At 41.6% G+C, this 12,596-nt stretch overlaps 1 protein-coding gene across 1 annotated transcript in view; it reads right to left on the reverse strand.

Annotated features, from left to right (window-relative positions):
- LOC306966293 (zinc finger E-box-binding homeobox 1-like) overlaps positions 1–5,771 on the reverse strand; it is an 81,413-nt gene extending 75,642 nt beyond the window's left edge. The window contains exon 1 of the mRNA XM_079561003.1: positions 5,661–5,771. Within this exon, the coding sequence (XP_079417129.1) occupies positions 5,661–5,718 (58 nt within the window). The 5' untranslated portion in view covers positions 5,719–5,771. The remainder of the gene's footprint in view (positions 1–5,660) is intronic.
- Between the last annotated feature and the right edge of the window lie 6,825 nt (positions 5,772–12,596).

Here is a 12,596-nt window from a genome sequence, read left to right on the forward strand (position 1 = left end):
CAAATAGCAATAAATGAAGCCAAAACATTAAAAAGCCTCAAAACAATCAAAGTTTTATGTTTAATTATATTTCAGCAAAAGAATTAGATTTATTATCAGCAATAGAATTCGGGAAACTCCAGTTACCATGGAGATCCGCCATCTTTGCAGCTGTTAGCATACATTTCCATTGACTAACATTAGCTAAAAACAGTATAAAAACTGAGAAATTAGCTGTGGAACAACTCCGTTAGCTGCTAAGCTACATCTAACTCACTGTGGTGTCCAAGTGTTTTAATGTGAACAATAACTCCAGTTTTTTAACTTTTAAAATCTCCATTAGTTTACAACTGCTGCTAATCCCATAATGCTTAGCGATATAGCAACTTTGTAACGTAAACAAAGGGGCTAAAATGCGCATTTCTGAATAAAACACGCAAGTTTTAGTGGATTCCCAAACTTTTTGAGCAAATATGTTCAATAACAGCATAAATAATTGTCTTTTATTTATCAAAACTTAGCCAAAACACGTGGGAAAAGCAACAAAGTCCGAATTATTTGTAGCCAGGTGACTATCAAATAGCAATAAATGAAGCAAACACATTAAAAAGCCTCAAAACAATCAAAGTTTTATGTTTAATTATATTTCAGCAAAAGAATTAGATTTATTATCAGCAATAGAATTCGGGAAACTCCAGTTACCATGGAGATCCGCCATCTTTGCAGCTGTTAGCATACATTTCCATTGACTGACATTAGCTAAAAACAGTATAAAGATTGAGAAACTAGCCGTGGAACAACTCTGTTAGCTGCTGAGCTACATCTAACACACTGTGGTGTCCAAGTGTTTTAATGTGAACAATAACTCCAGTATCTTAACTTTTAAAATCTCCATTAGTTTACAATTGCTGCTACTCCCATAATGCTTAGCGATATAGCAACTTTGTAATGTAAACAAAGGGGCTAAAATACGCATTTCTGAATAAAACACGCACATTTTAAGTGGATTCCCAAACTTTATGAGCAAATATGTTCAATAACAGCATAAATAATTGTCTTTTATTCATCAAAACACGTGGGAAAGCAACAAAGTCCGATTTTTTTAGCCAGGAGTGTAAACGCAGTAAGCACATTATTAAAAAGTCAAAACTAAACAATCTAAATTTTACGTTTGAATTATGTTTTGGATAAATGATCTGATTTATAATCCGTAACAAACAACTTCGTGACGTGAACAAACGTGCAAAATATAAGTGAAAGTTGAAAGTGTTATGTAAAACAGCGCGCTAGCGGTCTGAAACTAGCAAACAAAGTGGGGGAATTAGCATGAATAAGCTACATTTCCTTTCATTATGCGCGGACGGAGAGACATGTGGTGCTGCAGTTGTCGTAGCTTCGGGGAGGGGTTAGCGAAGGGGTGGGGGGGGAGATAAAATAAACATCCTATCGTGCTCTACCATCATCACCGACAGCCACACAGTGAAGGAAGCCGCGTCAAAGTGAGCCAAAGACGGGCAGCTCGAACACGGAACCACCGCTACGACAGCCAGCCAGGGCACCGAGGCTCCAGCGTGTGCCCGGAGGAGCAGCCTCGACAGCGGTCACTCTGCTGTCCACATGGCCGCAGGCACCGCGGAGCTCTTACTGGGCTAACCCACAAGTGAAGCAGTGCTCAACCGGGTCCAAATCGTGGCGAAACTAGGTCTAAAGTTGGACCAAAGGGGACTAAACCAGGTGTCGATACCAAGGAACAAACTAGTAATAAGTGATGATGAAGTTACTCGAGACTAAATGAGTAATATAGAGTGACGACATCAATAAAGTGGGACAAGCTGTGACAATTGGGGGGACAAGTTTGACAAATTAAGTCATATTAGATCAAATAGAGTCTTATTTATTTTTATTTAGACCCAAAATACTCGATTAGAAGCAAAATACTCAAAGAAAACACCCAATAATAAGGACTATAGGTATCATGTCACTCTCAATGCATGTTTTATTTTATTTATCACTTGGTAAAATAAAAAAAAAGTTGACATTCTCTAAATATGGGCCCTATAGCTCCCAGCTGACAGACAAGCGTACAAGTGGGTTGTGCCATTTTCCTTTTTTATTAACCATTAGCACATCGCCACCGTAAGAGCTAAAAATACATACCGTAAATTAGTACAATTTTCATAACAATACATGGATAAAAGATAAATGAAACTGTACCTTTTTTCCCCTTTCAGCTAGGCGCTAGGCCGTGCCATGACCATACAAGTTTCCCACCCGCCATGATATTTAAACACTTCCTTCCCTAACAGGAAATTGCCGTGGTACCGGAAGCAGTCTTTTCAAAATACATCCATAAGCCATTACACTCCCCGCAATCACGAGTAATACAAAAACGAGTGATTACTGATACATTTAGTTACAATTCTGAATATTAAAAAAGGTTACCAAAATCACACTCATTTCCATTTCTACACATTTTTTTTCCCTTTTTTTTTTTTTTTTTTTTAAAAACAACAAGTTATGTGATGTCCTCCGGATCAGGGATCACAAAGTCTTTAACAAAATGTTCATTATGCAAAACAGTAGGGTGCCTGAGGCCACAGTCCCCACACAGAAGACGTCGTCTACAATCCTTGACCCCATGTCCCTCTCCTAGACAACCAAAACATAAATACCTTTCCTTGATGTATGCACGCCGTTCATTAATAGATAATTCCTTAAATTTAGTACATACGAATATTTGGTGAAATTCTTCATTACAAAAGAGACAACAGGGCCTAGATAATTTTGGGGACATTAAGGGCTTCTTCAGTGGAGAGGTTAGCGTTGACAGGGTATTGCTTGTTATTTTCCTGGGCTGAAGTGCATAAAGAGATGTTATTGGATTGCAGGCAATGTCAGCCTCAAGACTAATAAAAGACACAAACTCTTTGAACATTGGAAAGGTGTTTTTCTGCCTTAAGCTCTGAGTCACTAGTCTATTCCAGCTTACTATAACCCAATCAGGTAATTTAGATATTAAGTTTTTATTTTGCTCGCAATCATTTAATATGTCCAGTCCTGTAACATAAGGCATTGCCTCAAGAATTGTGGTTAGAAAATCCGCATAACTTCTCAGTCCTTCAGCATCATTCCCATGGATCCTTGGCCACCATTTTATTCTTTCTCTGAAGGCCCTTTGAATCGTAAATGGATGGCCATACCTGCGATTTAATTTGGTCCAAGCATCTGAGAAGGCCTCACTGTCACTGCGGAAGAATGTTCCATCCAAAACTTGTTTGGCAGATCCACCAACGTATTTTCTCAAATAATATAGTTTCTCTGTGGGATCTATTGTTCTTTGACTGATAAGTGTCGTAAATGCGGCTTTCCACTCTATAAACTGAATAGGACAGCCCGTAAAAACAAAGGGCTCAGGTACAGGGAGTCGACTTAATGAAATGTTGTCCTGCAATCTTTGAGCCAGGGAAGAAAAATCAGCAAGAGTAGAAGGGCCCGTAGGAGTTGATGCAGACGCACAGGATTGCTCGCCAGAGTTAGATGTAGGTAAAGCCGGAGCCTTAATTGTTATAAAAGATGGCGGTCTGAAAGTGGAGGCGGTTGCCGTAGCCTGTTCCCATGGAAGATGGGTAGTTGTTGCACTGTGAGAACCTGGTATATCTGGGGCCGCAGCCGAATTTGAAGAGAGTGATGGTCCATTCCCAGGACATCCACTAGCGCTGCCTTTGATTTCTTCATTTAAACATGTCAACCTTACTTCCGCTACACGGAGCTCCCTTGTTGCCTTTAGCCTTTCCAGGGCATATTTCTGTTCATCAAGTTCTTTTCTTTGGTTTTCTTCTAATTGTCTTATAACAATCTTTTGCCTTTCTTCCTCAAGCATCAAATCATAGTTTGCCCTTTTTACAGCCAACTCAGCAGCAGCTTCAACCCTTTTTACAGCTAGTAAGTCTGCAGAATTGCAATCGGATTGATTAGATATAGAGGCCTCGGAACCATAAATGGAATGTGCATATTCACAAAACAACAGTTCATGCATCCTGGTCTTCTCAGCATCTTCATCAAACTGATCATCCACAGCTCTGTTGTAAGCAATAGACAGTATTTCATTATTGACTGCCTTAAATGCCTCCACTCGTCTCTTTATATCAAGTGATGGAGTGATTATTTTACACATTTCATCAAAGAGATCAATCACGTCCTTATTGCTTTGCTTTAACACTTCAATAAGTTTCCAAATCTCTTCTTCAGACAGGTGTGTCTTTAATTTGTTCCGAGACTCTCTTATGTCCATTTTCCATTTATTATAAAGGGAAAGCAGCAGATCTTCACATTTTTGTGCATCTTCTATTTGATCACAAATGTCCCTTTGTTCAATATCATAATTTCCCCCTGACTCCATTTTATCAAAGTTTGCTCTGTATTAAAAGCTTTGGTCAATTTTGATGACAAAACAGTGATGTAAAGTTGCAAAAGTTATCCGTGGCCGCTCCGTTCTTCTTACTGGCGTTTAAGTCACTGCTGCGATGATATAAAGTGCTGCGTGTACTCACAATGTCCATAGGCTTGGCTTACTTCCGTGAAGTTAATTTTTACCGCTGTCGCCGTTGCTGTTTTCGAGGCTCCAAACGAGCGCCCCGTTCACAGCCTGACCGTCCAACGTGACTCCCGGTCCACACCCGACACCTCGCAATCGTTGACTCATGCTCGTCGGTCCCAACCAGCTCCATGGTCCCGGAATCCATCACCAAATGTTCGGTAAAGCTCTTACTATAGCTCCCAGCTGACAGACAAGCGTACAAGTGGGTTGTGCCATTTTCCTTTTTTATTAACCATTAGCACATCGCCACCGTAAGAGCTAAAAATACATACCGTAAATTAGTACAATTTTCATAACAATACATGGATAAAAGATAAATGAAACTGTACCTTTTTTCCCCTTTCAGCTAGGCGCTAGGCCGTGCCATGACCATACAAGTTTCCCACCCGCCATGATATTTAAACACTTCCTTCCCTAACAGGAAATTGCCGTGGTACCGGAAGCAGTCTTTTCAAAATACATCCATAAGCCATTACAGGCCCAAATAATGATACAACTAGACTTAATAGGGGCTTAAATGGACAATACCAGGTGTTGCCCAGGTTTAATGGAGTAATAAACTAGATCCAAATCATAATAATAAACAAACGAGGTCTGTGTCAGGTCTAATCCAGGTCTGAATAACCCAAGACTAAACCATGGGACTTTGACGGACTTCAGTATTTCAGCAATTTGTACGCACGGCCCTGCCTCAGCACAACCTCGCCCTGAAATTCTGCCTCACAACTCCACCAAAAACTGCGAGCCACGTTGTTTACAGCCCAAAACCAGTGCAAGCCAGCACCGCCGACCTGTCCCAAAGTGGGCGAAAAGTGGACCAAAGTGCGATCCCCCGGCCGCTAAAAGTGTCTGCGAGCGGTGGTGGGAGGCGCGGAGTGTCTGCAGCGCGCGTATAACGGTGCAGGCGGAGGGAGAGCCAGGTATAACGGTACACCCTAGGATAGAAACGGGGCACTGGTCCAGCGAAAAGTCCCGCAAAACAGCCCCCCCAACAAGTCCGAGGGGAGGGTTCGCCGATGGGATAGATCCACAGCTTTTCGCCCCCCCCTCGGGTCCGGCAGCGTGGGGAAGCTTTGGTACTCACCGCTGCTGCGCTTCGGATTCGCCTGCTTTCTGCGTTTACACCTGGGGCCATCCGCCATGATCCTGCTCGCTCTCTGTGGTCTGTGAAACGCTCTCGACAGCCCTCCCTGCCTCCTCCCCTACCTCCTTCCCCTCCTACCTCCCCGTGCACACACCACACTCACCCCTCACCTCCCCCCCCCCTCTTTTCTGCCTGCTATCCGCTTTACGACACAGGCACCTTCGCAGCACAGAAGCGGAGGAACACCTGGCGCTTGTCGCGTTTTATTTGAATATTTTATATAATTCAACGTGAAAAGTGTAAACAGTGAATAAATCGCCTACAAATTAATCCATGGCCTTAAATTATTTTTTATTTTTTTAAAAAGTAAAATATGCAAGGACACCGTATCTGTGAGGTACAATCTGTAATAGAGTTCGGGAAAATCCACTGTTACCATGGAGATCCGCCCTGTTTGTTAGCGTACATTTCCATAGACTAGCTAAAAACGGTGTAAAAAGTAGACAAAAAAGCCGTGTAACAACTTTGTTAGCTGCTGAGTCACTGCTGGTAAATCCATCTAACTCACTGTAGTGCCCAAGTGTTTTAATGTGAACAATAACTCCAGTATTTTACCTTTTAAAATCTCCATTAGTTTATTATTGATGCTAATAACATGATGCTTAGCGATATGACATTCCCCTAATTGTATTTATTTATCATCTATCGAGTTAAAATTATTATTTGTATTTTTTATTATATATTCAGTCATATTTACTTTTTTTATTTTTATATATTTTTCCATTTTAGCTTTCCTTTTTAGTTCTTTTTTGTTTGTATCCTATCAGTACGGTGTCATTATAGGTGTTAAATTAGACTGTATTTTCTTTTTTATCAACTATTTGTGTTCTGAAACAAATTTGCTTTGCAACACCCTGTAGCGTTTTACGGCAGAGTGAAGCAGCAGCAGCACCTCAGCACGTGGCCCCTCCTACAGGCAGCACGTGGGCGTGTTTTCTCCCCCTGGATCTCACTCTTCGACACACGGAGGTATAAAATCATCACTAATAACACGAATACATAGAGACTTATCACTATATCTGCCATTTTGTTCGTTTGTGGGTGAAATATTAGCGCCTTTAGGCTACCTGTTGGCCAAACTGAGGGAGGTTTGGTGCTCAGAAGAGCAGCGAAGGAGATCAGACCACGTGATCTGTCTTGTAGCTTTATTATTAGATTATTAGAGAGACCCCTCCACACACACGGATGAAACATGGGATGAACACAGTGTTATACAACCTAATAGCAGCAACCTTGAAATAGTTATTGAGATATATAAGTAAGCTACTCCATCACTTTGAAATATTTAAGCAACTATGGGCTTTTATTTGTGTTGAAGCAATAAAAAAAAATCAAATGGATAGTAGTAGTTGGTCAGGGTTTATAGGGTTTTATCAGAGTAGGCTTCTGTCTTGCTTCTACACCAGAATGCATTTTGATATTAAGAATATAAATCACAATCTACAATTAATACAGTAAATATAGTAGTTTGAGATTCATTTAATGACAGTTTTGTTGAAAATTGAACTTGTAGGATAGCAGTGGTTCTCAACTGGGTTGGGACACTAAAGATCATGAGACTCAAGTGCCTTCCAGAAATTACCTGGAAAAAACAAATGTAATAAACCTTTTTGACAGTTATCCTGTATGATCTCCGGATATGTCTAAAATAACCAAATTCTGGGGCGTTGGCCGTTACAAGTGAAATCACGTAATTAAGGCCTCAGAAAGCATTAAATAGGACTCAAACTGACATTTTGTTTAGTAATTTATTTGAGCAATTTACATTTGTGTTTACATTCTCATATCAATGACAACTTGAAAGGAGTCGGCCGAAATAAGAAAGCTTTTAAGTGCCTGCCCCATGTTCAAAGTAATTAATTTCATGCATTTCAGAATAGAAGAAGAGCTATATTTGTATAGCGCCTTTACATGAGACAATTTGCATTCACCCCATCCTCTGTGGTGGTAAGTCACATATGTAGCTTCAGTTTCCCCTGGGGGAGACCGACAGAAGCGACTGTACCAATGGACCCTCTGATCACCATCATTCATTCACACACATAATTCGTTCAGGCAAAACACTTCTTAGTACTCAGTAATGTGAGATGATTGTCATACCCTGGCACATGCACAGCCAAGAGAGAATAAGAAGTTCATATGTTCCTTTTTCCATCACCAGGTGGACACGCAGCCCTGTGTGTGGGCTGTTTATGAATTACAATTATATCCTATTACTGAATTCAATTTATTTATTTTTAAAGCCTCATTTGCACACTGACGAAGGCTCTCCTGAGCAGAAACATAGCCATGTTCGAATAAAGGCTGTTTAAACACTGCCCTCAAGAGTTCCTTTCCATCTGGCCGTCTCCTTTTGACCTGTTTTAACTAGAAATCCACCCATTTTTTACTTCCAATGAGCACATGACCGGTTATAAGCTTTAACGATCAATGAAACACTCCCCCGTCACTCTTTTCAAAATCTAGATTTCTTGTAAAATTATGACATTGCTCTGCATTTTTTACTAAAATTTGGTCCCACACACTTTAACCCCTTAACTCCCACCTGAACCGAGCACATTTTCTCCAGCTTTACCTCAATCCAAAAGCTTCTGGAAATAAGGTGTGAAAATAGCAACAAAACTGAGACGAAAACAAGGATGAAAATGTGAAAAAAGTGAGAAAACATTTCCAAAAAAGTGCCAAAAAAACGACAAAAATTTACAAAAAATTGACCAAAAAGTGAGAAAAATTTGACAAAAAATGGACGAAAAAGTGATAAGAATTTGACCCTAAAAAAACGAAAAATTTGACGAAAAAGTCACAATAAAGTCACAAAAATTGGACAAAAATGAGATGACTGCCCTACAAAAAAGTGATGAAAAAAAATCTGATGACGTGAGGAAAAAGATCAATTTAGTTTTGTAGGTCTTAGCTTTCAAATGAGGTGTTGTACTGGCTTACAGGATTTGGGTAAAGCTGAACTGGAGAAAATGCTCTTGGTTCAGGCGGGAGTTAAGAGCTTAAACAGCACTTTTAGCAAAAAATAGTTTGCATGATTTGCTAAAACAAAAACAAACCCAAAACTTAGAAAATAAGATAAACACTTTCCCATGTCTGGACTTTTTTTGATTCACCGTTATGAAACTTCTCCATCTCTCTTCTCCTAGAGTTACAGGTAAAGTGGGCACATGTGACCCGACCCGGCCCTGCTCCCTCCTGCTTTACCTGGAGGCCGCTTCACTAACGACTGTCAAATTCAACACAGTCTCCCCATTGTCACACTAACTCCTGAACATTTGTCGCTGATTTGACCCGTCGCGCTCTTGCCCACAGGTGAGCGCCCCCTACCTGCCCCCACCCGTCCGCATCACAAAGGAAAGTGCCGACGCAGCGTTCGCCCCCGGGCCCGGCCTCTTCAAAGGTAAAAGTCCACGGGAAGTCAATGGGAAGTACGAATGAAGCCGCAGCACGAGGGGCACACGTCATTGTCGGCCCTGATAATCATTTCAATGGAGGATTAGCATAACACAGAAGCCCCCATTTCCCCTGTTCAATGGCCCGGGTTAGCATTTTGTGATGGAGAGCTAACCTTCATGCCCGAGCAGCGGGAGATCAGGCAGGACTTAGCTGGAGATTAGCCTCATACCTGGTGAGGAAATCACTATTAGCCAAATGTTTTTGCATTTGCTGTTTGGGTTGAGGCGAGGGCAGGTAACCTCTTGGCACAGATTTTACCTGGACGCATTCACTTAGGCTGTGTCCGAATGTCCACACTATCCCCTATATAGTGACTATATAGTGGTCACGCCATTTTGTAGGGGTGTCCGAATGTCCAGAGAGAAAAAAGTAGTCCACTCGAAATTTCCCACATTGCATCTCGAAAAGTAGTGAGCATCGATGGTCACTAAACGGGTCAATATAGACCACAATGCATTGCGAGAGTCGGAGAAGAGCCTGACAGAGACAGGTCTTTGAACTAAACAACACGACTGAAGTAAATCAGCTGTTTCAGTCGTGTGTTTGTATTTGTCATGAATAAACGACCTAAATATAAACGATTACGGTGAAAAGATGCTAACGCTAGCTGCTAACCTTTAGCTTGAGCTGTTAAATGACCGATAGCCTCCTCTCGAATAATCCAAGCCATTCCTGTAAAATCCATGTTAAATATAAAGTATCTGACTCGTATTTATCCATAAATATTCCACTGTCTCATGAGTTTGGTTGTTTTTTTTATCACAGAGATACTTTATTCCCGGAGTTTAGTGAACTTTTAGCTGATGTAGTCACTCAATCTGCTGACGCTTCGGACACCGGGCTCTGACCGACTTTCGGCGCGTCTTTGAGCTAGGGCTGGAGTGCCTTTTTTTTGTGATGATCGTTTTAATTTTAATTTAAATGACAAATAAAACGGCTGTAAAAGTGCCAAAATAGTCGTTTCTGTTTCTTAAAATAAATGTTTGTAACAATAAATAAATTCAGATAAAAAAAAAAAAACACATCTGCAGCCGCAGCGCGCCTGACGTCACGCAGCGCGGAGAAAGTAGTGGCTTGTGTCCGAATCGCCAACAGAATCAGTGACTATATAGTGACTGTATAGTGCGGCCTATGTAGTGAATGAGGGGTTAGGGACTAGGGTGGACATTCGGACACAGCCTTAGTCAGAGCCAGTGGAGATTCTAACATGTAAAGTAGGGATGAATCATGTGAGAAACTGTAGAGTAGTAGTTGTGCAGCAGATTGTATTCGGTGCTTACTGTAATATTTACACGTGTGATACTGGGGTGTGAGGAAGTGGTTCTCACACTTTACCCACCGAGCTTCGCCTCAAACAAAATCTGACATTCCAAGTTCCACAGGGCTTCACTCAAGATCAAATCAGGACTAAAATGTATCTGGAAAGGGTCTGAAATTGACCTACATTTATTACATGTTATCCACAACTTCCTAGGCCTCACGGTAGCGAAGAAAAATGCGGTGAAAATCAGTCACAGGTTTGTCACCTATTGTACATGTTTTACGTTACAGAATTTGTGTATAATTACAGAACCACCAGAGATAGACTTACTGTTTTTTGTTTTGAAATCTACAGATTGTTGTCTTTCGAACAAGCTTTCCCTGAAGTACCTACTAATCATGTATATACAGCGCCCCCTGCTGTCACAGTTTAACACTGACACGTTAGAAAGTCTATGATTGAAACATTACTCTATTAATAAATGTTTAGCTATAGTGCCCAAACTTTTTGTCTCCGAGGGCCAAAGTGAAAAATTGCCTGTGAGTCGTGGGCCAAACACGGCAATGTCAAGCACGAAAAACACATATAACTGCAAATTATAAAGTTACTTTATTTTATTTACTTTTTATTTTTTCAATAGCCCACATTTGCATTTGATTCTATCTATGCAAATAACATGCTATATCAAAACAAATGGTAACTATGGCAAAAGCCTAATTTTAGTAGAACAAAATCAACAATTGTAGCAATTTAGTGCAAAAATAAAAAATTACCTGTATCTACAGCACCTACAGTAACTTTACCTCATTCGTTGACTCAAAGAAAACGCCACATTAGATTATTTTGAAAGTGTCAGTTCAGCATCAATTCTTTTATAAGTCAATTTTTAACACATACTGTTGTCGATGTAACAGCCTTTGCAATAAAAGTCGGAAAACTGTGAAAGTTGATGCTACAACGCTCTGCGATAAACACCAAGACGCCACAACATAACAGCGTTTCCTTAACTTTGCGAAAGGAGTGAAACAGCGCCCCCAATTTGACACTGGTGGTCAAAAAGTTTACTGCATCCATATTTACCATTGAGAATGAATGGCAGACAGTTTTAATCACACGCAGCGCAAAAGTAGATCACTCTCTGGGGTTCCAACAGAATTGTTTTGGCGGGCCAAATTTGGCCATTTTATACTCACTACTGCCACCTCAGGTCATATGTGGAACTGCACCTTCTATATTAAGCTCGTGCATGACGGCACTTCAGACCCGAATTAACACCTTTCTGAGTGACAGTGCAGGATTTTAGAGGCAGTTGTGGTGAACAGGTCTGAGCTCATTCTACACATTAGGACATTGTTGGAACATGTAGGGGGAGGAAAACACTTCATTTTAACATTTTTAAACTGTGTATAGTCCCTTTTAATGTGGTCGAGGGGTTTGAGCACCTAAATGATCCTGAAGCTCTGTTGTCAGGGGCTTCGTGCCCCTGGTAGGGTCTCCCAGGGCAAACAGGCCCAAGGTGACGGGTCAGACAAAGACCGGTTCAGAAGCCCCTTATGAGAGACCAACAGGCCCGGTTAGAACCATGAGGCCGTCCTTCTGTGGACCCACCACCTGCAGGAGGAGCCATAAGGGGCGGGTGCAGTGTGACCCGGCAACGGACAAGTGGAAGAAAATGGATGGATGGAAAATATTGGCCCTTCTATCGGCATTACAGCATCGCTATTGGACCCCAAAAAGTCTTATCAGCCGAGCCCTAGAAACTGCAGTACCCGGAGGAAACGCAGACATGGGAAGAACTCCGCAGAAAGGCCCCGTCCGGCCAGGAATCAAACTTGGGACCTTTTCTCTGTGAAGCACGAGCCCTAACCGCTGCGCCACAGGGCTGCCCAATTTGCTTAGATTACTATTGCTGACCGCCAATCCATTTTACCCATCTTCTGTCGCCTGATGAAGTGAGGTAAAGCCCCAGGTTAAAATGGGCCCCCCCCGGGCTGAAGCGAGGTCACACACACACATAACGGTAATAATCACAAACACCTGAGGGGAGCGCGTCCCACTGTGAAACCCGATCAGGGCAGGTTCAGGAATAGACTGAAGGAATGACCGGGCTCCTCTTCTGTCCTGACCCGCTCTGACCGAGAGGAAGCTACGGGTCT

Source organism: Gobius niger (assembly GCF_951799975.1).
Source record: "Gobius niger genome assembly, chromosome: 8".
NCBI classification, from domain to species: domain Eukaryota; kingdom Metazoa; phylum Chordata; class Actinopteri; order Gobiiformes; family Gobiidae; genus Gobius; species Gobius niger.